The sequence below is a fragment of the Thunnus albacares genome, chromosome 13, assembly GCF_914725855.1.
Source record: "Thunnus albacares chromosome 13, fThuAlb1.1, whole genome shotgun sequence".
NCBI classification, from domain to species: Eukaryota; Metazoa; Chordata; class Actinopteri; order Scombriformes; family Scombridae; genus Thunnus; species Thunnus albacares.
The window spans coordinates 15,054,444-15,077,862 of NC_058118.1; the positions used below are offsets into that span (position 1 = coordinate 15,054,444).

Below are 23,419 nucleotides of genomic sequence, written 5' to 3' on the forward strand. Positions count from 1 at the left end.
ATGAGTAACTTAATCAGTGTTAAAATGAAACATTATCACTAGATTGCAAGTTGAGTTTTAAAAGTAAAACACAACTTTGGCCTAAGGGTTCCTCATGAAGTAACTGCATAGCGACTAACTGTAGTCAGTCAATTTTATGTTAAGCACTAGAAGTGGACAATTAAGTGAGGTTAATTAATTGAAATTGAGTTCAAACATTTGACAATCCAAGTGTTTTATTCATAATTAATAGTTCATCAAGGCTCATGAATAGCTGGTGAAAATGATTACTTCCTTTACATTAGGGGACTTTCATCGCCATGGTTACAGTAACAATCATGTGATTAAGATTAGGGGATTTTGTCATTTTTCTTTCTCATTAGATTAATGAAATGGATAAACAGTGATGTGTGCGCAATAACTCTACTATTGCCAATAGATATGTTAGACATGTACAGATATAATTACATCTTTTTGCATGAAGGAAGTAGCTATTTAGATTTTTTGATATTGTGGCAATTTTTATTTGTTTGATTATTTTTTGACACTAATGTCAAAATAAGATATTTTGCATTAGTAACACTATGAGCTTCCAACTGCCTCCTCAATTTAAAGAAAATACTAGAGATTTCGAGTTACATAATTAAATATCTGTTGTTTTTTTTTTACTGTTTGAAACATGCAATCCTCACTTCTCAGCTAGTTTATCTTATTCTTTAAACCTCATACAGATGTAAATATAAGTAATTGTTGAGTGACAAATCAGTATTGACAAAAACTCAAGGGCCACTTACTCGTTTTGCCACAGCGTTCAACCACATTTCATGGTGTTCCTCAGTCAATAGAGTTTGTTCAGGTTGTCATGGAGATAGTCACAGAGGCAGCTCTATCTCCATAACAACTGAAGAAACGCCATCTGCTGAAAGAAGCCCGGAAGATGTGGTTGAAAGTTCCCCAAAACAGCTTTTTTCATATAATTATGGTTAAACTATACTTAACTACATTTAGCCAAGATTTAGATATGGGAATTACAAAAATACGGAGAGTAATTCTTCTGGACATTTTGTGTATTGTTTCCATGCCAATGTTACTGTTTGAATAAAAACGCAGTCTCTCTTCAATGAAAAAACGGAAGGAAAAGATGTTCACCACTGGGCTCTGAAAGCTCCTGTGACAATATTATAACTCAACAACACACGCTTTTCAAAAACAACAGCACGACACTCCACAAGGAAAAAGAAAAACCTCAAACGGAGGTGAAATGACCTGTAATATTTACCTATGTTGACTCTTGAACGGCTCACTCGCAGCTATAGAAGGCCCTGCACACCTCAGGGCAGAGGCAGATGTTTTTGTTGCTCCTGATGCAGAACAGATGAGGATGACTTGTTGGAACTTTTTTTTTTTTTCTTACTGTTGAAAATTGAAGCACCCGGCATACAGTAGCCTTGTGGTCAAAGAAAAATATTTACCAATGATATGACCTTAAAATACATATGAGAAAAGTGTGTTTGTGTTTATCTGTGGCTGCTTCACAGGAATTTGTCTACAGAATAGCTACACACAGCTTCAGTGTCAAACAACCACTGTGAGGTCAGACACTCTGTTTGAAAAGAGGGTGGGGTGTCTCTCCACAACATAAACACTTCGAAGAGAACATCAGTCTATTAGCAGCCTTTCTGATTAGCTGATGAACAAAAGCAATCAAGGCTGGTGCGCTCTCTTTGAGAATATACATCAATGTCATTTGCTCAAGACTTGGTGGTGATTGGCATGTTCATTAAGTATCCTGTTTACAATACGCTAAGAAGCCCATATGTGAAGTCAGCAGATGATCTCAAGTGGCTCTGAGAGGGCTGTTAGTCATCCAGTAGATCATGAAACGATCATAAAAGCTGCTGTAGTCATCACCATGTGGCCACATCATTTTTCCTCACAGGGACAGACAGAATTGAAAAGAGCTTCTTCAGCTGTCGAACTGAGTTGTCTCTTTGATGATGAAAGCAAAAGCATCTTTTTTTGTCTGCAGCGGCTGACATGGAGTCAGCTTATTTGTGTGTTTATATGCTGTAGATGCAATTCTCATTTGGCTATATTTAAGTTTGGGATTTGGTGCCATCATGAGGAGATGTCAGGTATAGAATGGACCAAAAATGTAAGTATCCATAGAAAAACAGGCAGTACAGTGTCTGTGTTGCATTTACAATATATTTATATATATATATATAAGGCTGGCACAAGTTAAAACGTGAAAATGCACAGATTTTTTTGATTTGTTATGCTCACAGTTAGTGGAGAAAGTGTCTGCATGGGTGGTGGATGCACGTGACTTTTCCTTTATTTGCGTGAGCCTTCACATGAGTCAGCAGGTGAGTCTGCACACTAATCAATGACTAAAGAATAACATCCCCTGATTCCAGTAACTAGTCGCTCTACAGCCAAACTCATGCTTTATGTGGTCGCCAACTAACCCAGAGATCAAAAAACTTTCTCCATTGCTCTCTACAACCATGACATTTAACAGAAAAATATGCTCGCCCTCCTCCGTGCTTCATTCTGCTAACTCTGCAGTTTCCATAATAACAATGAGTGGTCACAAGCCACTGGGTAAGTGAGTTTGGTTCCATACAAATATGTACATGCTATCCCTACCGTTCATTTTCATACTGTTTGGTCACACAAGCACACATTTTGCTGTGATTTTACAGCAAGTGTGAATTTGTTTGAAGTGCTTGTTCTACATGAATATGCAGTGAAATTTGCTTCACTTCTACAAGAAAGCAAAAAGCTCATGAGACTGAGCACAGAAAAGTAAAAAGCAGCCATGAATTATGGTCCACGGTTTACTGTAAAGACAATAATTTTAAACCCAAACCTCTGTGGAAGCAACTCTCCTTTACACCATATGCTTTGATATATTGATGTAAAATACAGCTGTTTTCATAGCATGCCTCTGTTGGAGAAAAAAAAATCTTGCTTGCCCATCATTTTGTCATCTTCCTTTCCACTTTAAAACAAATGGAACTAATGTAATTATTGCATATATAGGAAAAGAGTCAATAAATCCTCTCGATCCAATAAATCAAGATTCTAGAGACATTAAAAATGAATCATTATTATAATTTGAAGAAAGTGATGGTCACGGGCCAATCTTGAGTGGGAGTATGACTGCTATAGGCTGTAATCTGGGTGGACAGCACTGTACACACACACACAACTGCAGTAGCAGCTGCTGTAGCTCATCAGGTTGCATGTGATTATATCGTTCACATGACCACAAGATATAAAACATTTTTTTGTTATTTTTAAATTATTTAGGATAGACATTTGCAAGAAACTGCACAAAACACCACACCATGTTCCCTGAGCAGGTAGAGACACAAACTGGCACCAAAAAACACACCGACAGCTGGAAAACTTGTACTCCGGCACAGTTCCATTAGTAGAACATTTCCATATGGCGTTTCACGCCCCTTCCAAAAAAATACCATGGGAGTTTCTTTTGGCTCCACACTCCTTTCAACGTCCCATATATTCATTAATGAAATGTTCACTCTTTCCCCCGCTTTCACTTTCCACCGTTTTCTCAGACTCTGATTGACTGCAGAAGTTCTTCTGCCCGTTAGTGTTGGTAGGCTCTCATCCAGCGCTGTTAACATTGGTCGGAGGAAGTGGTTCATACATACTTTAGCTCGAGTGCAAGAAGTATATGCTGTATGTGCTTGTGCTGTGCTCAAACCTTCACTGTTTCTGTCATCAAACAAGCCTGAATAAAACAGTGCCTGTGAGGATCCCTTGTGCTTGAGGTTTGTTCTGTTATTATTGGTTTTACTGTTCAGCTTCTGTTAAACTGTTTTTTAACATATTGTTCTCTAACATGAGATCCTTACTGTTACTGGGTCAAAGGTACATTTATATACATATTGGCTGTTGTCATCCTTTTATTCAAACATGACAGATTAGCTTTAATTCCTTGTGATAACAAAATCCTCTGACAAAATTAGTTTGCTAATTCAAATTGTGTGAATAAACTGAAATGTTTCTGTTGTTTTGTTGTAGTGGATTACAGTGGATTCTCAAGTTGAAATAAATATAATAATATATAATCAAGATATAATTAATATTTTTTTTAAAATCCATTGAATTTCCACAAGATAGTAGTGTCTTCTTTCAGGACATTACCTCATACTAAAATGTACCCACAGGGGGCAGTATAGTAGCTACTTTGTGCTCTCACTGCAGCCAAGGTATTGGAAGTAACAGGCTGGATGAAGACTAGTACCACACAAGTGATGACAAGTTAGTGACCTAAAACCTCACTGGAGAAATGTACAGTCAGGTTTCATTAAAGCCTCACCAACGTGTCTGAAAATCAGTTACGATGTTATATGAAAATAATATCTTATACGTGGAAAAGTGTGTGAAATGCTAGAAATGCATTTGGGGGCATGTAAGAGCATTCCTGTTGTTTACCCCCACACTGTCCCATTGTATCAAGCTGCTGTATGTTAATGACAGGCTGACTGTAGTGGGCGTTTGCATGTTTGTTCCCATACAATAGGTATTCTCTGTTTCACACTACTAACCAAACTTTGTCTTACCCGTTGCTGTTATATCATGCATTTAGACCTTTTCAAGGTTCAGGTGTATGGTGTAGCACAATTTAGTGCATCAAAATGTCACATAACTTTAAAAACTTTTTCCTAGCTGTCCCCTGAGAAGATAATACTTACAACTTTCCCCCCCATTTTCCATCAGCCTACACACAATGTAAAATATCTAAAAAAAATTCTACACAGTATTTCCCTGTTTGTGGCTATGAAAAAAAATCAACAAAAAAACCCTTTTTTGTACTATTTCTATTGCATTTGTACCACTCATATTTCTTCAAGATTTATTTCAAATAAGCTCAGATGAGGTACAAGAGGCCACAATTACAGTATAATAAAAGTGAGCTTGCAGTTGCAGCCCCACAGAGGGCAGGGTTTCTTGAAATGAATTGAGTTTCGTGTATTCAACCGTAGGATTCACAGGGCTATGATTACGTGCAGCAGCATTTCTTATGGAGAGGGGAAATTAAAAGGACCCGTACAACTCACACTTACCTGGGTTAATGTATAGTGATCAGTGGCGTGGTGAAATCTACACATCACCTGCAGGGTGCTCCCGAAGATTTGTTGTAACCGAGGAGAGGAAAAATGAAGACCTCTCACTTCGTTGCCATTTTCAGGTACAATAAACATCATTCTGAAGTGTGATGGGGAAACGCTTATAAATATGCTATGCTATGTCAAAAGCTTCAAAGATGTCTGGAAACTGATTGTTACGGTGACCTCTCTGTCTGTGTCTCAACTGTTTGATGAATTTTTTTTTTGAAAATCACAAACACTGAGTGAATACATTAGTTTAACCAAATGTTTTGAGCAAAAATGCATTTAAAAGTTTATCTGAACATAATATGAGGCTTCAGCCATCGAGTTAGTCAAATAAAGAAGATAAAAGGTGATATCTTTCCAAAATTAGTCTTTTTTAGTAAACAATTCCCTCTTGATAGACAGCGTTTTCCTGTTCAGCTGCAGTGGAAGGAGCGTAACAAGACTGTAATTTTGAAAGATATTGATTTTATTTGATTAATATTGATGGCTGAGCCTCAGCAAACTTTTAAATACATTTTGGACAGAATCATCTCAGCATCTCTTACTGGTCAATATGAATAGGAGGGATGATTACAGCAAGAAAAACATGTGTCAGCGTTCATTTGGGCACCTAACCATTGTTTTAGGACAATCTTTAACCCATCCTTTAATCTCTGTTTTCGAATATAACTTTATTTAGATATATTATACATATTATAAATGTGTGTAATTTTAAATAAATATCATAATTTTAAATATTTATAAATACATGAAAATGCTAACAGAAATGACTTGAATGTTACAAACTGTTTTGCAATCTTCATAGCTTAACATTGCAGGAGGTGGAAGTTAGCGCTGATTAGACACCGTGGCAGGTTTTTGGATTCGTAACGAGTGATTCATCCTCTCAACAATAGACGCTCTTTGAGTCGGAGCGCGTCTGCAAAATGAATTCCACGGTGTCGTCAGTTCCGTAAAGCGTCCCTCCTGCATTCATTAAAAAAGAAGATAGAGGATTATTTACGAAGACTCTGAAGAGAAACGCAGTTAGAACAAGACTTAACCCGGCTATGTCATTAAAATATTCCTAATTAAGAACACTGCATTTTTTCCTACTGGCAGTTTTTCCTTGGACTGACAAAAGACACATCAGTCTCCGCTAATCTCCGCCAGTGGTCTGGGATGCACTGGCGTTAGCCGGTTATTAGCTTGCTCGTTAGCTTTACCGAACAGCTCTGTTTTTTACGACGGGGACCCGACACACCGGTAAGACAGTCCGTCACTGTTTGTTAACCACAATACTGCTTTATGTCTGGGTTTGGGATTTTACATTTCTACATTTTTTAACCTGCCAGCTACGCACAGTGAACTCACATATTGAAGCAGCTTCTGCAGCTGCATGTAGAGAACTGCAAGTAGGCCTTTTCCAGAAAGAAAATTAATTTCATTAAAAAAAAAATATGCCTCTGTCTATTGCACACTCTCGTCAAATAGCGATTATAATCGGTTGTTTTTCACGGCCTGAATAAACCCCCACCGCGTTGGACAGATTGAACCCACCGGAGGCCTCCTGCCAGCCAGCGTTACCTGCCGGAGAGAGAACAGCTGTGCACCTGTGCAGCTGCACCTGTTAAAGTTCCCAGCCGTGTGTGATATGGACCCTGAGCCTGGTCTCCTCCTTCAATTGTTAATTTTAGGATTTTTAACTGTTTAACCTAATGTTCTTTTCGCAAAAATGCACTCATTCTACGTTAATGACGTAGGTTAATAAAGAAAAAAAATCTTAACAGTGTTTACCCCCCTTCTATTGTTCATTTAGTTTATTTATTTCTATTAGTTATTAGATTTATAAAGGAAACTAGATATCAGAAATTCATACAAAATGAAACACAGTGGATAGTCTCTTTTGTAGCACATTTAGCGCTGCAAAATGCACATTTCAAGTTATTGTGGAAGCTGCTCATTTTCAATAATAGACTGTCAATAACTAATAGTTAAGTTCATCACTGAGCCTAGGTGCAGTAGTCTGATGTTTCACATCGATTTGAAGTGAGGGACTTGACTGACAGGCAAAACATAGTAGATGGAGACACTTAGTGAAGACTAAACGTTGTAGCTGAATCAGGGCCTCCTCCAGATGTACTGCAGGTATTATGAAAAGCAGACGACCTGGTTGCTCTATGGAGACCTTTAGTCTCTGATAAAAAAGTGCTTAGCTCAGTGTCTTGTACTTCGAATTTAAAATCTCAGTTCAGTAAGCAGACTTTTCTTTGGATTACCAGTATAGGACACTATAGGGTGGAACAGTTTGTATTAATATGAAGAAGATGTCGTGTTGTTTTTAGTTTAACCCAGAAGCTCTGACTTAAGTGCAGTGAGCTGTCTTAAAGGAGTGTTTTTGCGTAATAGTATTTTTGGCCAAGATAAACACAAGTTCTAATGCGTAAAGTCAACAGAAGTGTCATTCCTCAGGAAATGGACTGGGCATGGCAAAGTGTGCTTTTATAATGGAAAAGACCTCTTAGGTGAGGTCAGAGCAAATGTAAACAAGCAGCACTCCTCCCTTCAAACATCATCTGTGACATCGGTGCCAGCAAGTGATCTAACTCCCACAAACTTGCCTTACAATTACCTTCAAGTTAGGACACTAAGCCTCATTATAATAGCTATATTTACTGCATATGAGTTATATCCTGTAAAACTGATTTGCACAGTGTCATTAATTAGATGTGAAGTAATTAAAATGCATCTGAGATTACACATCAAGTAGGTTTGAAAAGCCTAATATACATATTAATCATGATCTTCCATCAACATTTAACCATCAATTAAATGCAGAGTATTCTGAATACATTGTGACACATATGTTGAAATAAGAATGATAATTTAGTGAGTTAGTTTGTTAATGTGTTATTTACCAATCAGAGTGGAAGTAAAGGACTATTTTGACACTGATGCATTTATTTCTGTTACCTGCCAGACTTTGTTTCCCTTCTTTATGAACTGCAATGATTTAAACTCACATAGTCAACAACAGACCAGCCGATTGTTCTCCATCCATTTGATCGAATGTACATATATAACTCATAATACACACCAGTGCATAATGACTCACTTGCAGTATTATGGGCTTATCTCTTTGTGTAGAGCTAGCGTGCATGCTGGAGTTCATCCAGGTGTGACATTTAGCTAAATGTTTAACCGACAACCTGCTCTGCAATGTCAAAACCTCTGATGAGCCTCTTTCACATCTGCAGGCCCTCAAATTGACCCTCATTTTGCATCATCATCATCATCTGTGGCCACGTGACACACACACACACACACATACAAACAGACCCCTCATTAGTGTTCGTGCGAGTGAATTCATTTAGCTGTGAATTCATTTACTATCCAAAAATAGGAGCTATATGACTTCTTGTCCGGTATTTTTTTTTTTTGCAAATGTTGTTTTGCACGTGTTCGTACAACTTCAGTGTGCGACTAGGTGCAGACCAAATCAGTTTCAGGTATTTGAATAACTATAGACTATGTTGATGTAAACATTTTGCCGTCGCCCCTCTAGTCGGGGTTTGAAGCGAGCGGGCGCGGCTAACATACAGTCCTGTAATTGAGCTGGAGAGTAGAGTGGCCACTTCAACAAGACAGCTCATTGTAGCGGCGGGCTCCTGTGCGTTGAGCTTTCATAGGTGTTTTTTTTTTTTTTTTTTTAATGCCGAGCGGTAGCCTTGCTCTTTGAAAACAGCCCCTCCGCTTGTTCGCAGCAATTATATTCCCATCTGCTTAATGATTTGGCTGTTTTGACTACGCTATTTGGTCCGTCCTCTTCAAAGCAGCATTTAGGCCTTACTGTTTATCCATCCCTGCCTTTTTCACTCTATTCTCACACTTTGCTGCATCCACACTTTGTCTCTCTCTGTCTATTTTTTTTTTTGTCTTTCTCACAGACACAGTGCATTATGACAGACAGCATTATGAGTAAAGCTGCCACGATGGAGATTCCTATCAACAGTAACGGCGACACGGGGACACTAGCAGAAGACGACAGCCTTGAACAGGTGGGTCACAGCTACTGGATCTGTCGACAGTGTACTCTTAACGTCTTGAGACTGCCCTGTGTTGTTATTTTAAAAGCTATTACACAGGGTTTGTGTTTACCCACTTTGCAATCCTGAGCTGACTAAAGATCATTTGCATACTGAAAGCCAGACTGCAGCAAACAGAAGAGGGTGCAGAGACAGAGCCATTTATTTTTCCATTTCCTTGTTAGACATCCTCTTTCACTGTATTTTCCACTAAATAAAAGCAAATCTCCCATACTGAATCTCCTGCTAGACCTATTACTTAGCTTCTTACTCTGATGCTTTGGCTCATTGGCCCTTTACAGCTGGTACATCACATATATACTGTTGCATCAAAGTGTGTTTTTACAGCAGTGATGATTTGATTTTTTTTTTGTTTGCTGTTATAGTTAGTTTAGTCATGAAACATGTTTATTTGTTAACAAAAAGAGACAATGTATTTTAAACGTACCTTTTAATTTTTATATGTTATGCTGTACTTTCTTATAAAATCTTCAGTGACCTTTCTTCAGGCACCCAATTATTGTTTTGTTGTGCCTGAGTTTTTCTCCTAAGGGACCTTCCAATAATAGCCTCAAACTCGTTGATATATATCCAGTAATACAGTATTATCCCTGAAGGTTTAAAATCATTCACATGACAAAAATCAAACCCACATTCTTGAGTTTCTCACAGTGTGACGGATAAATGTGTGCCTTTGGTTGTTTTGAGGTTTGACATTATTGTTATGGGTATTGTTCTTCGCTATCACGAGATTAGCTAAGGGAGCTGGCTCTTTCCATGCCATTCACACCATAGTACCACTCTGCTCTGCGGTAATATGTACAGTGCAGTTCAGGACTCATTCTTCTCAGTTGTCAGTCCTGAACACTGGCTGTATGCACGTGGTCATTCACTGTTATTCTTTCTCACTTCACCTTAAAGTACCTGTGTTCAACTGCTCAGAGCAGAGCGATCGTTCAGAAGTTGTATTCTAATACTTAAATATTGTTTTCTTCCTGGGTTCAACTATTATTGTATTAGAATTGCCTGTATAACTCTTTTAGAAGTCTTTGTGTTGCTTAGCTTGCCTAGCTACATGAGAGAGATCCTGCTGGGAAATCAGGTGTAGGAGTCCAGCTGTCTCCTTGGGAACCAGTTGTTCCCGTTAACAGATCACGTGGCCTCTTGTTCATGGTTGCAGACACATCTCCTGTGTATTAACCTTAACACTAGGTGTTGAATTGAAATGCTAAACTCTCAGATGTAGTTGTTGCCCTCCAGGTGGGGACTGTTTGCTTACAGAACAAATAAGCACTCGTGGGCCATGAGTTGAAGGTAAAAGACACTGTGCTGGTTTAGCTGCAACATTTCATCTCCAGCATTTACAGGAGTGTGTTTTGTCAGGGTCAGGTAGTATGATAACTGTGGAGTTGTAGAGTAAGTCAGGTGGAACACGTTGTCATTCTTCTGCATACCAAAGCCACACCTTGTTGGACAAATAGACTGAAGATCCTGGAGGAAGCACTGGCAGTTAATTGTGTTATTTGCTAAACAAACTATGTGGCTCCACTCAGAGCTGTAAAAGAAAATCCTACCTTCTCAGTAAGCTTGCATGGTTGAAGCAAGTATTCAACCGTTTGGTGTGGCTTCCTCAGTTTGTGTTGTGAGAAGTGCTTAAGCTGCGCTGTTTAGTGCTGAATATTAACCAGTTGTCATAGCAACTCTGCAATTAATCTGAAACTGGCTGTGCTTTGTCCTTGGGTGAAAGCCCTCTGAAATCAGATTGATATCTGCTGTGCAGTCAGTATCGCTCGTGCACAGAGAGATGAAGATTGGCAGGTTAAAGAGGAGAAGATGTCTGGTTTCAGATGTTGTAGCATTGTGTCCTCGTGTGTGTCAGAGCAGTGAATGTGACTGGCAGCTTTCTTGACAGAGTGACAGAGAGATTCGACTGCCAGCAGCATCCTGGCAAAAACATCAGATGCATCGCAGTGACTCACTGGTGTCTACGCTGAGAATCAACAGAATTTTAAGATCCTCATATTGTTATACTCAATTTCTCATAGGTGTCCACTTGTGCTTTTAATTTGCGGATAACGTAATTATATTGTTGAATCTCAAAGCAGCTTAGTTATTTTGAAAATAACGGCTTGTGGCATTTTAGAACAGAGCCTTTGCTATCGAGCCAGCACCTATCATGCCACGGCATCTGTTTGTGGTACAACATCTGTAGATAAACCTTCATCACATTTTCATACGTCAGTGTTAGGATATGACAACCAGATTACTTTATGATGTCTTAAAGCTGCCATAGTTTCCTTCATCTCTGGGAACAGGCGCTGTGTCAACAAAGCGTGGAGGGAGGGACACGTTTCTGCGTCAGCTTTCTCCCACATTGAACAGATGCCACAGCATGAGGCAGATCTCTAGTGAGAGAGAGAGATAATGTAGAAAATGTAATTAAACAAGCTTTGCCGTTGTGTTTCATATGTTTTTAAGTTGTTTGCTGTTATGGTTCATTTAAATATCCATCTTTGCAAGAGGCTAAATGTTTAAAATGGTCATTGCACTGTTGCTGTGATGAGGACCATGTTACTCCTGACATGACCTCAAATCAGTCGGTAAAATAGAGAATTTTCTTTCCCAGCAATCAAAGTTTTCCAACTGGAGTCTGGCCACTTAAATTTTGTGTTTTATGTGGATGTTTTTTGTGCATACACATCATTTCCTTCTTAAGTTTTTTTCCCCCCAGTGTTACTTTTCCCCCCTAATGTTACTGGGATGTCGCTTTTAATGTCTGTAAATGTCTTGTAAATAAATATCTTCATGTTTGCACTGTTGGATCAGAAATCAGTATTTTCTTTGTCTAGACAGTGATGTCATAATATCATAGCAGAGCTGTGGTAACACATCAAAGATGGAAAATGAGCTAAAATAAGAAAAATATGTTCTTCCAGTTAACTGGATGATCCACTAACTTTTAACATAAACCAGCTCAAAAAGTGAATCCTGAGCTGACCTGCTGTGATATCAGTCATCACTGCTCTTCATCCTACATCACTGCTGTCTGTGGACATTACAATGATTTTTTTTCTGGGATTTCTTTTACATCCTTGTATCTTGTTTCATGATTTCAGTTATGGATTTTTTCTTTTTGTCTCCTTTTCCTTTTTCTATTTGTTCCTTCTTTTTTTTGTTGTTGTTGTTGTGTGTGTGTGTGTGTATGTTGACCCCCCTCCCCTCCCCCCTCCTCCATCTCTGTGCAGGCTGCAAAGCTGCAGTGGAGCTTAGATGAGAAGGTAGGGAGCTCCAGAGGCACCAGGGTGAGCAGGCCATTTGTGCATTTATGTGTGTTTATGTTGGTGTGTTAGTACTGTTCAGTGGTTTGACTTTATAAAGCTTTAAATTGCCTCACATCACTATATTGGTATATTTCACTAAATGTCAGATACAATATTTCATTTTTATGGCAAACCACTGTGCAGTTTGAATTGTACTGCCGGCTATTTGGCTCCTACTAACTCTAGCTGGAAGGAGTGTTAACAAAACAAAACATTTGGGTCTCAACATTAAAATCTGTTTTCATTTGATCTTTTAGGTTCAAAACGATCCAGTGTGTGTTGTCTTGAGCGAGCTAACATAGTGTAGATTATCTGTGTGTGTGTGTGTGTGCACTTGATGTGATGTGTGAGTGTAATTCCTTTAATTTTAGCTGGTGTCGTTTGACAAAACAGGGTGTCACACTAATAATCATCGTGTCATACTAATACTGTAATGTTGATGTGAATTGGCTTCACTTGCTCTGTTTTGATGTTTCAGTCGTAATGAGAAATGTGTTCTGGCAAGAAAGCAAAGAGAAAGAGAGGGTTTGTCCTTGACTACTGCTGTAGGTCTGTGTCGACAAACAGATAAGGCCCCGAAGCAGAGCCTAGATACATTCGTAAGAAGATACTCATCTCCCACAGTGAACACTGTTTAACCTCCAACGACACAAATCACAGCAACATTCTTTTTCACTTCCTTTTGCTAGTATCAAACATACTCTTTGCGTTTGTTTATAAAAAGGAAACTGCTTCCTCACCCCCCCAGAGCATTCGTCTGAACTTTCCTTATCACAGTCTTACTTTGACTCTGAGCTCCAGGCTTCAGGAAGTGTCCTATATATTATGCTCCCCTTTGTATTTTATGATGGACAATATGGGTCTTTGCCCAGACTTTTCTGTGTAGTGTTAAACAACAAATGAAATGAGAGGTTTGCTCACGGCTACACGCATGAGTAAAATTAAAACCTATTTGTTGGAGGAACCTGGGCTCCACATATGCTTCGCCAAAGTGAAAAATCTGTTCAGGCCAGATTTTCCTTTTCCCATAAATCCCTCACAACTGTTTTTTCTTTACTAGCTGACACACGAGCAGGGAGGCAAACAGAGGAAAACAGTGAGTTAAATTAAGGAAAACGATGGTCGTCATTTTGGAAGGAGAAAATAGTTTGCTTGAGCGTTTTCTGCTGCATAGATCATTAAAGTCACTGCTTGCTTGCCATGGTGTAGTAGTTCTTTGTGCTTGCTCCCAACAGCAGCGTAGCGGGAGATTCAGCTCAAGTCGTAGCTGGGTTAATTATTGATTGGGAACTTTAGCGGTGTGTTTTCTGTCTTTCACACACTTCAGAGTTTTCCCTGTTGACTCCCAGATAAGTCGTCAAAGTTAGACACTGCTTGATGACTGTGTGTACTGACTAACCTTCCTAACATAGTAGTGTTTGTCTCCCTCTAGTGAATAAATCTTTAACATACATTGTCTACACTGCCTTAATTTAATACTCAAGTCATAATATCCTTGTCTACATACCCCAACCCTAACCCTCACCCCTCCGTTCTTCCCTTTTTTTTGTTCTTTTTTTTTTTATTCCCCCGTTTAAACTTTGCAGGACCTACAGCAGGTGATGGTATCGGGTCCGAATCTCAACGAGACCAGCATTGTATCTGGGGGGTATGGAGGAACAGCAGAGGGTATCATCCCCACCAGCTCAATCAAAGGTAGAGTTCACTCTTTGTCTCTGACATCTTTTCAGTCTTTTCTCAGCTCTCTCATTTTGACTTCTTCTGTTGACTCTGCGCCGCGTCTCCCGACTCTGGACTCACTGAGTGAGTTTATTCAGAGGACAATGAAGTGTTTGACTTCTGGGGCCTCATATCATCTTCCCGTGAGATCACGCAAGCCATTAATTTGCGATAACTGGTGGTCAATTTGCTCTGATTCATCACTGATTCAATGATTTTCATTCATCACTAGCATAGACCTCCACTGTATCTGAAAATGTGCCTTAGAAAGCAGGGTGGCAGAATGAATGATGAAATATATTGCTGATAAAAAAAAAAAACAGCCTGTGAGTACTAAAGTGTTATGTAATGTTTTGACTGACTTTAGTCCCAAACTTTGTATTTAAAAAAAAAAAAAAAGACATACCAGAAATACCATGCTAAACAAATAAACAAAACTTCCTTCATTTGTTGTGTGATAACAGAGGCTCCACTGAGAGATTAATGCAATTTTCAAGTTCAAAGCATTACAGTTTCAGAGGGAAACAATGACACTCTCATTGCTGCTTTTTTGAGACTAATGTTTCTTCATCTTTGTTACACTCTCCCTCTCTCCCTCTCTCTCTCTCTCTCTCAGGCCCCGCTGTGCGCTACAATGCAGAGTTTAACAAAAGGATCCCAGTTACAGGATTAGGTTGCTCCTTAGACCTAATTATTTTTAATAACGTAGAGCCAATTTCCAAAATGTGATATAACCATTTTTCAGAGAGATGGGGGATGTTTCTAGATGATGGAACACATCCAGCGTGTAAATATAGTCGTTCAGAATCATCAAGCAATAACTTTTTCTGTTAACTGTAATCCTTTAAAAAGAGACATCATGATTTTCTACTTTTCTTTTTTTTTTTTAGTGGATATTTCTCATATCTCATTTTGGAAAGACGCTCTTTATACTTTCTGAATTAGTTTTAGACAGCTGGGAAGCAGCTTCTCTGTCCCTCTCATCTTCATCAATTTGTCTGTTTTTCAGGGTAGAGAAGGACAGTACCTACACATATTTTTACCTGCTGCTCTTTTTCTTGGACATATTGTGCCTTTTTTTTCTATCACTGCCTTTCTTTTACGTATTCTCCTGTCAGGTTGGTGTCTCTTGGGATTTTAAGCACATCATCTAATGGGTCTTTGCTTTTTTTGTTTTTCCCAGAATAAACTGATCTCTGAACTTCTCTGTAGCGAAACAGCAACCATCTTCAAGTTTATCACAAAGTGTATTTGTTTTTAAAACCTTGAATATCGACGGCAATGAAAGATTGATTCGTCTTTAGTATCGCACTATTGTAGTGCTGCTGCAATTCAAACTGCCCCCGTCTTCCATCTTCACTCATTTGCATTGTTCACTGATTGTCATGCACTAAATGTTGTCTTTTTCATCTTTGTACTGTCTGTCTTTGTCCTCCACATCCTTTTCACCATCCCCTCCTACATGTTCTTCACCCTCCTCTTCCTCTCCCTTTTGTCATCTTACTTTTCTGTCTTTTCTGCATCTCCCTGCTCCTCCTCCCAATTTTTCTCCTACTCTACCTTTCTGCATTATCATTCCATTTTTGGCACACTTGCTCAACCTTGATAATTACTTCCTGTATACACCTGATCCTAAACAAAATCGTTCCCACAATTTGACCCAAAAAACCCGAAAAACCCATTTAAATCCCCACCTCTACTCTAATCCATACTTACGCCGAACCATTCCTTCATGCAAACCCTCCCTTACAACCACCCACCCGTTGTCACAGACCTGCGTATGAAGGCCAGGCGCGGTAGCGTCCCCCCAAGCAGCACTGTCATCCACCACATAGCAAGCCAATCACATGAATACCAAGGTACTGGGAAAAAAAGTTGAACACTCGACGGACTCTATATGAATTAATGAGATTGAAATTTTAGCACTGACTCTGCAGTCTGTTTGCACCTTTTATCACACCTCCAGGACAACAATAAATTGTGTCCGCAACACAAGGCTGTCTCACTATTTCCTCTTTGTTTCATCCTCTGCATTTTTCTGCCTTTTACTCATTCATTCACTGCTATGCATGATATTATACTGGTTTAAAGGCTAGTGGTGATGGGCATGGGTTGGAAGATAAATGACAGATTTCAGAAACCATCCTCAGTTTGGTCTTTATTAAATGCAGCACATTTTGAACACACTTTAGTAGTTAAATATTCTCTGTTTGGTCTACTCTTTGCTGGGGTTAATATTCCTTTGTTTACCTGTGAGTGTTTCTTTGCTTTCATTTGTTATTTACCATCTTCTTCTGTCTCTACATTTGGGTTTTATCACTCAGGTTCCAACATGCACCACAGCAGCAGCAGCTCTTCAATGACGGCAGAGGAAACAACCCGAGGTGTTGCTGTGGAGAAAATAGAAACAGTGAAGAAGTGGGGTCTCAACACTTACAAGGTACATGAGGTTATGTAATGCTGACTAACAAGTAAAACTGCCAATAGATTATCATTATATGATAAAGAGCTACTTGGTGATTTTATTTTAGTGCCTTAAAATTGTTTTGCTAATGTCCTTGTGTGTCTTCCTTCATTGTTTTAGTGTACAAAGCAAATGATCTCGGAGCGTTTCGGTCGGGGTTCCAGGACTGTGGACCTGGAGCTGGAGGCCCAGATCGAGGTGCTGAGAGACACGAAACGGAAATATGAGAATGTGCTGCGATTGGCCAGAGCGCTGACCAACCACTTCTACAACATGGTGCAGACGCAGCATGCGCTGGGTGACACCTTCGCTGATCTCAGTCAGAAATCCCCAGAGCTACGGGTGAGGCCTTAAAATCTATCCATGTAGCTTTAGGTTAGATTTATGCTGACATTTTAAAAGAATTAATACCATCCACATTCTGTTGTGTGCATTAACGATTTCTTCGCCCTTTATAGGATGAGTTTGGCTACAATGCAGAGACTCAGAAGTTGCTGTGTAAGAATGGAGAGACTCTACTTGGTGCCATTAACTTCTTTGTGTCCAGCATCAACACACTGGTCAACAAGACCATGGAGGACACCCTGATGACGATCAAGATGTATGAGAATGCCAGGTAAAGACAGTATATTAATGAATCTTTTCATCTAAGAGACTGAATAAACCCTTTTTTTACAGCAGGATTAGCAAAGGGATACACCAAAAATAAGCACAGAAATATTGATGTTGTCATTGTGCACGCTATAATTTCATTAAATTGATTTATAGTGTGCACACATAGGGTCCAGGCAGCGTTGGTGTGCTTTGTATTTCCCAAAAAGATGATATTAGTCCTGAAATATAAGACAAATAATTGTTTCCATCTGTATAAGCTAAAATGAGTATTTAATGCAACCACCTTTTTTTTATTATTATGTTTAGAAATCATTATCCTGTCTGGATCTTTGAAGTATAACCTCATATATTCCCTCCCCTCCTTTTTTTTTGTATAGATTGGAGTTTGACGCATACAGGTCAGACCTGGAGGAACTGAGTTTGGGTCCAAGAGACGCCGTAGCCATGGCCCGCATAGATGCTGCTCAGCAACAGTACCAAGTCCATAAGGACAAGTACGAACGGCTCCGCTCAGATGTCACCATTAAACTCAAGTTCTTGGAGGAGAATAAGGTTAGTTGGCAGGGAAGGGCTGCATCATCATCAGCAGCAGCCTTGTAAGTGGGGGGGGGGGAAATATATACATCCAGGTTGACTCAATGTGTTCACATTTCTTTGTGATAGTACGCATAAACAAAACTCTAAGCTGCCCCGTCTCCCTTTGTCTCACACAGGTGAAGGTGATGCATAAGCAGCTCCTCCTCTTCCATAATGCCATCTCGGCATACTTTGCTGGCAACCAGCAGCAGCTGGAGCAGACGCTGAAGCAGTTCAACATAAAGTTGAGGCCTCCAGGGGCCGACAAGCCCTCCTGGTTAGAGGAGCAGTGAGAGTGCCTGCTGGACCTCCTGCAGTCCTCTTTTTCGACCACCTCCACCTGTTACCTGTTGAAACCCCCAACTTACAGAGGACCACTACAGAGGGAAACGTATAGATCACTGGGTGGAAGAAGAGATGAGATGAGCGTGTGACTGTATGATTGAACAGATGAATTGCAGGGTATTATTGATAAATGGGCCAAATGCAGAAGGAAAACAAGTGGCCAGTTTCATGAACAGTCAGGGGGCTTTTAGTGCCTCTCCTACCAACTCCCTTTTTTTCACTCTAATCCTATTTGTGCTTTGTTCCCAGAGAGACTGTTCATCTCTCCCTCCTCTCTTTCTCCTATTTGACTTGACCCCCTTGTATCTCAACACTGTTTTGCTGTGTGAGCTTGTGTTAGTCATGTTTATGGCCATTATTGTACTCCTCAAGTGCTCCCAGTGCTCTGAGTTCAACTTCAACCCAACACCATCTTAGTAACAGAGACAGATGAGAACAGGCAAAATGGTAGAAAACCATTATAACACACACAGATGTAACCAAACACTACATCAAAACTCTTCCAGACCTTATCCCTCTCCTTGTGTGCCTCCTTATATATGAGCTAATGTACTAAATGAACACGTGGCCTGGAGGAATAAAGATAAGTTCTGAAAAAGATTTCAAACTCTACATATGAAGGGGATTTGTATGGTACACTGGAAAGGAATGTCCAGACATTTCAAATCAATGTACATTTAAAATTAAGTACTGTTTCACTTTTGAAATACATTATGTAATTGTTTTGTAGTTTATAAAAAAAACACAAGTGTTGTGTTTTAGTTTAGTTTTCCTTAATTTGTCATCTCTTTATTTCCCTATTATATCAGTTGTAGTCAGCTGTATGTCCTGTGCTTCACAGCTATGGACAAGATACTGTTTGGGCCATATGTGCTGGTGTTTTAGACTGCAAGTACTGCAGTGCTTAGTCTGTATTTGTCAGAAATGCAACTTGAAAATTCTTTTGACTTCAGCTGGTATATGCAGTGATCATTTAACAAGCAATGCCACAGCTTCCCAAAGTTATACTGGTTTGGGTCTTTTACTAATTGTATTTTATTTACCCAAAGAGAATTGAAAGAGGTGTTTGTTGGATTATGACCTCACTGTGTACTGTTGAGTGACAGTTGACCAACAGTACCAGTCTGGAGTTGGGATACACCTCCACGTAAGTGTGTCCAAACTTTTAACTGGTACTGTATGTAGGATGTGTATACCAGTCAGTCATGATCTGACAAACTTGAATGGATTAATTCCATTATTTAACTGTTTTAATGACTGTATTTAAAAGAAATTATCTTCTTTTTTTTTTTCTTGTTTTTTGGTAGAAGGACAGATGTCACAGTGATGCATTGTTGAAGTATGTTTTTGACATTAAGACCATCTAGGATCATTTATTTCAGTCCCTACTAAAGCAGAATATATTTGCGAATGTTTACCTTTCTTCACACTGAAGATTAGCTATCTAACATGACTAATTCTTATATTTCAACATAAAATCTCGTAATTTAGTAGGTGTGGTTTGGAGTTACACTAATGATTCATCATTTGTTTTTAATCTCCTTTTTAACAGAAACATTGTCTGGGTGTAATGATAGGAAACAATCACCAATTGTTGACAATTAAGACAAGGTATTATCATAAGACATAGGCATGGTACTACATATGTAATGTTTTTTTTGTTTTTTTTAATGCATCACTGTATTTATTATGTTCATCTTATGTGTTGGAATCAGCATATTGTACACTGAAACTAACAGTTTGTGCAAGTTACCAAGTTCATGAGTATGGCATTAATGGCATTTTGCAGATGACAACACTACACACTATCAAGAAATTATGCCTCAGGCGAACCAAATCTGTAATTGATACACTCCAAATATGTCAATCGATTGAAAGTGTTTTCGTGTAATGATTGTCATGTTTTACCATGTTGCATTTAACTCATGAGAGTCTCTAGTAACACAAGGGAGAGCTCTGTGACATCTCCATCAGTTAAATGTGTTAGTCCTCCAGCTTCTTGTCTCCTCTGTATTTGCATGGCAGGCAGCGATCCAAAGTATAGGTGCAGATATGTGTGAATGCACCGATGCTCTACTCCCGGCCTTCTGTGCGCCAGCTCATGTGGACTTGCATAATGCCGTGCTTACTGTTGTTAATTTCAATCTCGAAACTGGCTGAAGCAGAATCCAAACTTTGGGTTTACATTCAATGCTGCACTCTTAAGGGGCAATTATGTTAGGAAGTGGATTTGATTTGAGTGACTCAGTTAAGACCTCGGCCTCACTTGTGGCTAAAATTGCAATCTCTCTGGTAAGCTCCTGGTCTGTTTGACCGCCACACAGCAATATTAACAAAATGTGACCCCTCTTCCAAACCTGCCCCTTTCAAATTCCTTACCCCAACACCAAAATGAATGGCAATAGGATTTTTCTTTTTTGCTCTGTAGTCGTAAAACCTCCTGTAAATTGGAAAGGTGTGACAAGCATTTAAAGTCACTCTGACTCGCAGTCTTTCGATTGTTGCCAAGAGAGAACCAAGATTTATAAATAGATATTTTATTTGTGTACAATCAATGTTTTCTAGGCTGAGCTGGTGTGTTGTACTGTATGAATGATTGCACATAATGGTATTTAAGATGATAAATGAAATCGTGTCATGGATTGATGTGATTCTCTGCCTTCATTCCTCACTCAGACCTGAAAACTCGCACCCCACCCCAAGGGAGCAAAATTAAAAACTACACATTTTCAAATGCCTTGGCTGCGTTTTCCTGTTTGCTCCTTTGTTTCATTTGTATTGAAACATTTGTATTGCACTGTAGCTGAGAGTGTTGCACATAGAGAAGTAACCATCTGGATTCAGTCAAATAAAACCTTAATCTTGTGATCACAATCATGTACAAGAATTTAAAGGGTAATCTTGATCAACCATCATTTATCATGTTAATCTCATGTAATTAAATTCTCCTGTTTGACTATTGAGACAATGGAACCCCAACAGAAGGTCTCCTTCTCATATCACAAATACATTTCTCAGTCAGGACCAACAGTTCACACGTTTTCACACACAGGTTGCACCAGTTAGGCCATAAAGTCTCTCACATGTCTTTACATAGTTCACCAATCCACAAGTGAAATTCTGAAGTGAGAAATGGCACTTCCAAAGTGTCAGTGTCATATTTTTCTGTTTATTTTTTGGGTTCTGGAGGTTTTTCTTCTGCCTGTTTTATCTACAATAAACAACAATATTAACCACAGAGCAGAAAACTCAAATTTTGAATGACAATTGGGCAGCCAAGGCTATTAGTCACATTAACCGACCTAATGAGGATATTGTACTTTAAAGAAAAGTTTTCAGAAGTTTTTAACTCCTGTTGCTTAGCAAATGGGGAAGGTTTACCCATCCTCTACCTCGGTGGTTCTCAAAGTGGGGTCAGGGAATCCTTGAGGAGGTTCTATGGGGTCCCCAGCAAAAAGGGGAATCATTTATTTTCACTATAATTCCATCTATAAGTAACACAGTGACAGAATGTATGACTATTTTGATCATGGGTTCCATACACTTTCTGTAATAAAACATCTAAAAGCAAAAATCTTATCAGATGGGGGACCCGAGAACAAATCTTATTCAATGGCGGCCCGTGGTCTAATTTGTGCCAGTTTAAGGGTCCTTAACATGAAAAAGTTTGAGAACCACTGTTCTACCTCACCTGAAAGGGCGTTCCCTGTACCTGGAAACAACTGGGTTGAATTTGATTGGTGGAGGCGCGCGCCCTGCACCTGTGACTGCTGTTGGTGAGACAGACTCCTTCACTGCAGGAGCACGAGGCCTGACCAGAGTGCGGATTAATTTGACAGCTACATTTTTAAAGGACTCGGTAAGTAAAATTAATCTGTAATGGTGCTTTGGTTTAAAGTCCAACATCTGTTACGTTTGTATTGCGTGTGCTGGATGATATGTTAAAATACCAGCATTTTTTGTAAAGATGTGAGCCGTTTTTCATTGTATGTTAAGAACTGACTCAAAAAATGTGAAATTAAATACAAATTAAATTATCACAAAACACGCAAGCATATTTTAACAAGGCACGTATAAGAATCGTTTCTGTCCACTTATATATTCGGCTCACGAATAGTCCTCCATGTTTCAGTATAATCATCACAATAAGCGCATTTAATTGCAGCTGGTTCGCCTGTTAATACAGCCTTCCTCCACGAAAACAAAACAGCGGATGTCGACAGAAAGCAGCGCAAATCGTATTTTAAAGTTAAAAGTTTCTATGGCAGTTTAATGCTTGATGGATGACATCTATGCCGAATTCACCACTGGTCTCTAATAAGTAATATAAAGTATAAAGTATGTTGTGTGAGGCATTTGTCTTTGCTGGGAAGGCTGTAACATTAAAATGACGCATTAAAACGACTCAATGACGTTTCATGTGATACAGTCATACGGAAGCAAAGTGAGTTGAGGGAAGACTTTATATTTGTGGAGAAAATGTTATGCTATTGTGTAGTTCATGGAAGAGAAGCAGAAGGCAAAATAATATTGCTAGTGGTGGAAGAAGTATTCAGATCCTTTAGTTAGTGCCAATACAGCAATGTAACAATACTCCATCACAAGTAAAAGTCCTGCATGAAAAAGTATTACATTAAAGTAAAAGTAGTGGTTTGGTCCCTCTGACTGATATATTATATATACATCATTATTAATACTGAAGCATCATCGCGTAAGCAGCATGTTACTATAGGTGAAGCTAGTTTGAACTATTTATCTATTCTATCTAGTTTATCTAGTTATCTATCTAGTTTAGTCCAGTGGTTCCCAACCTAGGGGTCAGGCCCCTCCAAAGGGTCACCAGATAAATCTGAGGGGTCATGAGATGATTAATGGGAGAAGAAAGAGTTCTGATAAACAAATTTGTTTTCAGTTTTTGGACTTTTTAGGAAGACTTTTTAATCTTTTCTTTTTGGTGAAATATTGGATCATTTTAACATTTATTGAAATGAAACCATAAGAGCAGTTTAGAGGGAAAAACCACTATTTAATGGAGCTGTTAGCAACTCATAGACATCTGACATGTGACCCCGACTGCACACTGCTTTTTGTAAGACGTCAAAAACCAAAAAATTTGGAAAGCACTGGTTTCATCTTTAACCATGTGTTGTATTATAAAAGCTTGTTATATTATCCATTGTG

At 39.0% G+C, this 23,419-nt stretch overlaps 1 protein-coding gene across 5 annotated transcripts; it reads left to right on the forward strand.

Annotated features, from left to right (window-relative positions):
• The first annotated feature begins 5,983 nt into the window (after positions 1–5,983).
• On the forward strand, positions 5,984–20,976 carry arfip2b (ADP-ribosylation factor interacting protein 2b). Of its 5 annotated transcripts, none has more exons than XM_044370460.1 (9): positions 5,984–6,380; positions 9,062–9,172; positions 12,445–12,477; positions 14,106–14,214; positions 16,563–16,678; positions 16,823–17,044; positions 17,161–17,318; positions 17,695–17,869; positions 18,031–20,976. In XM_044370460.1, the coding sequence occupies exons 2-9, from the start codon at positions 9,074–9,076 to the stop codon at positions 18,184–18,186; spliced, it is 1,068 nt and encodes a 355-aa protein (XP_044226395.1). In that variant the 5' UTR covers positions 5,984–6,380; positions 9,062–9,073; the 3' UTR covers positions 18,187–20,976. The 5 variants fall into 5 exon arrangements, with proteins under 5 accessions (XP_044226395.1, XP_044226394.1, XP_044226396.1 ...); XM_044370459.1 differs by having other exon boundaries at positions 5,986–6,380; positions 12,445–12,501; XM_044370461.1 differs by lacking the exon at positions 12,445–12,477 and having other exon boundaries at positions 5,986–6,380.
• The last annotated feature ends 2,443 nt before the right edge of the window (positions 20,977–23,419 follow it).

Excerpts from the sequence above, each read along its gene's own strand:
- arfip2b (XM_044370459.1), top strand. The coding sequence starts at position 9,074 with ATGACAGACAGCATTATGAGTAAAGCTGCCACGATGGAGATTCCTATC. Across the intron at positions 16,679-16,822 it reads GGGGTCTCAACACTTACAAG|TGTACAAAGCAAATGATCTC; the intron begins GTACATGAGGTT and ends TCATTGTTTTAG. Across the intron at positions 17,319-17,694 it reads AAGATGTATGAGAATGCCAG|ATTGGAGTTTGACGCATACA; the intron begins GTAAAGACAGTA and ends TTTTTTGTATAG.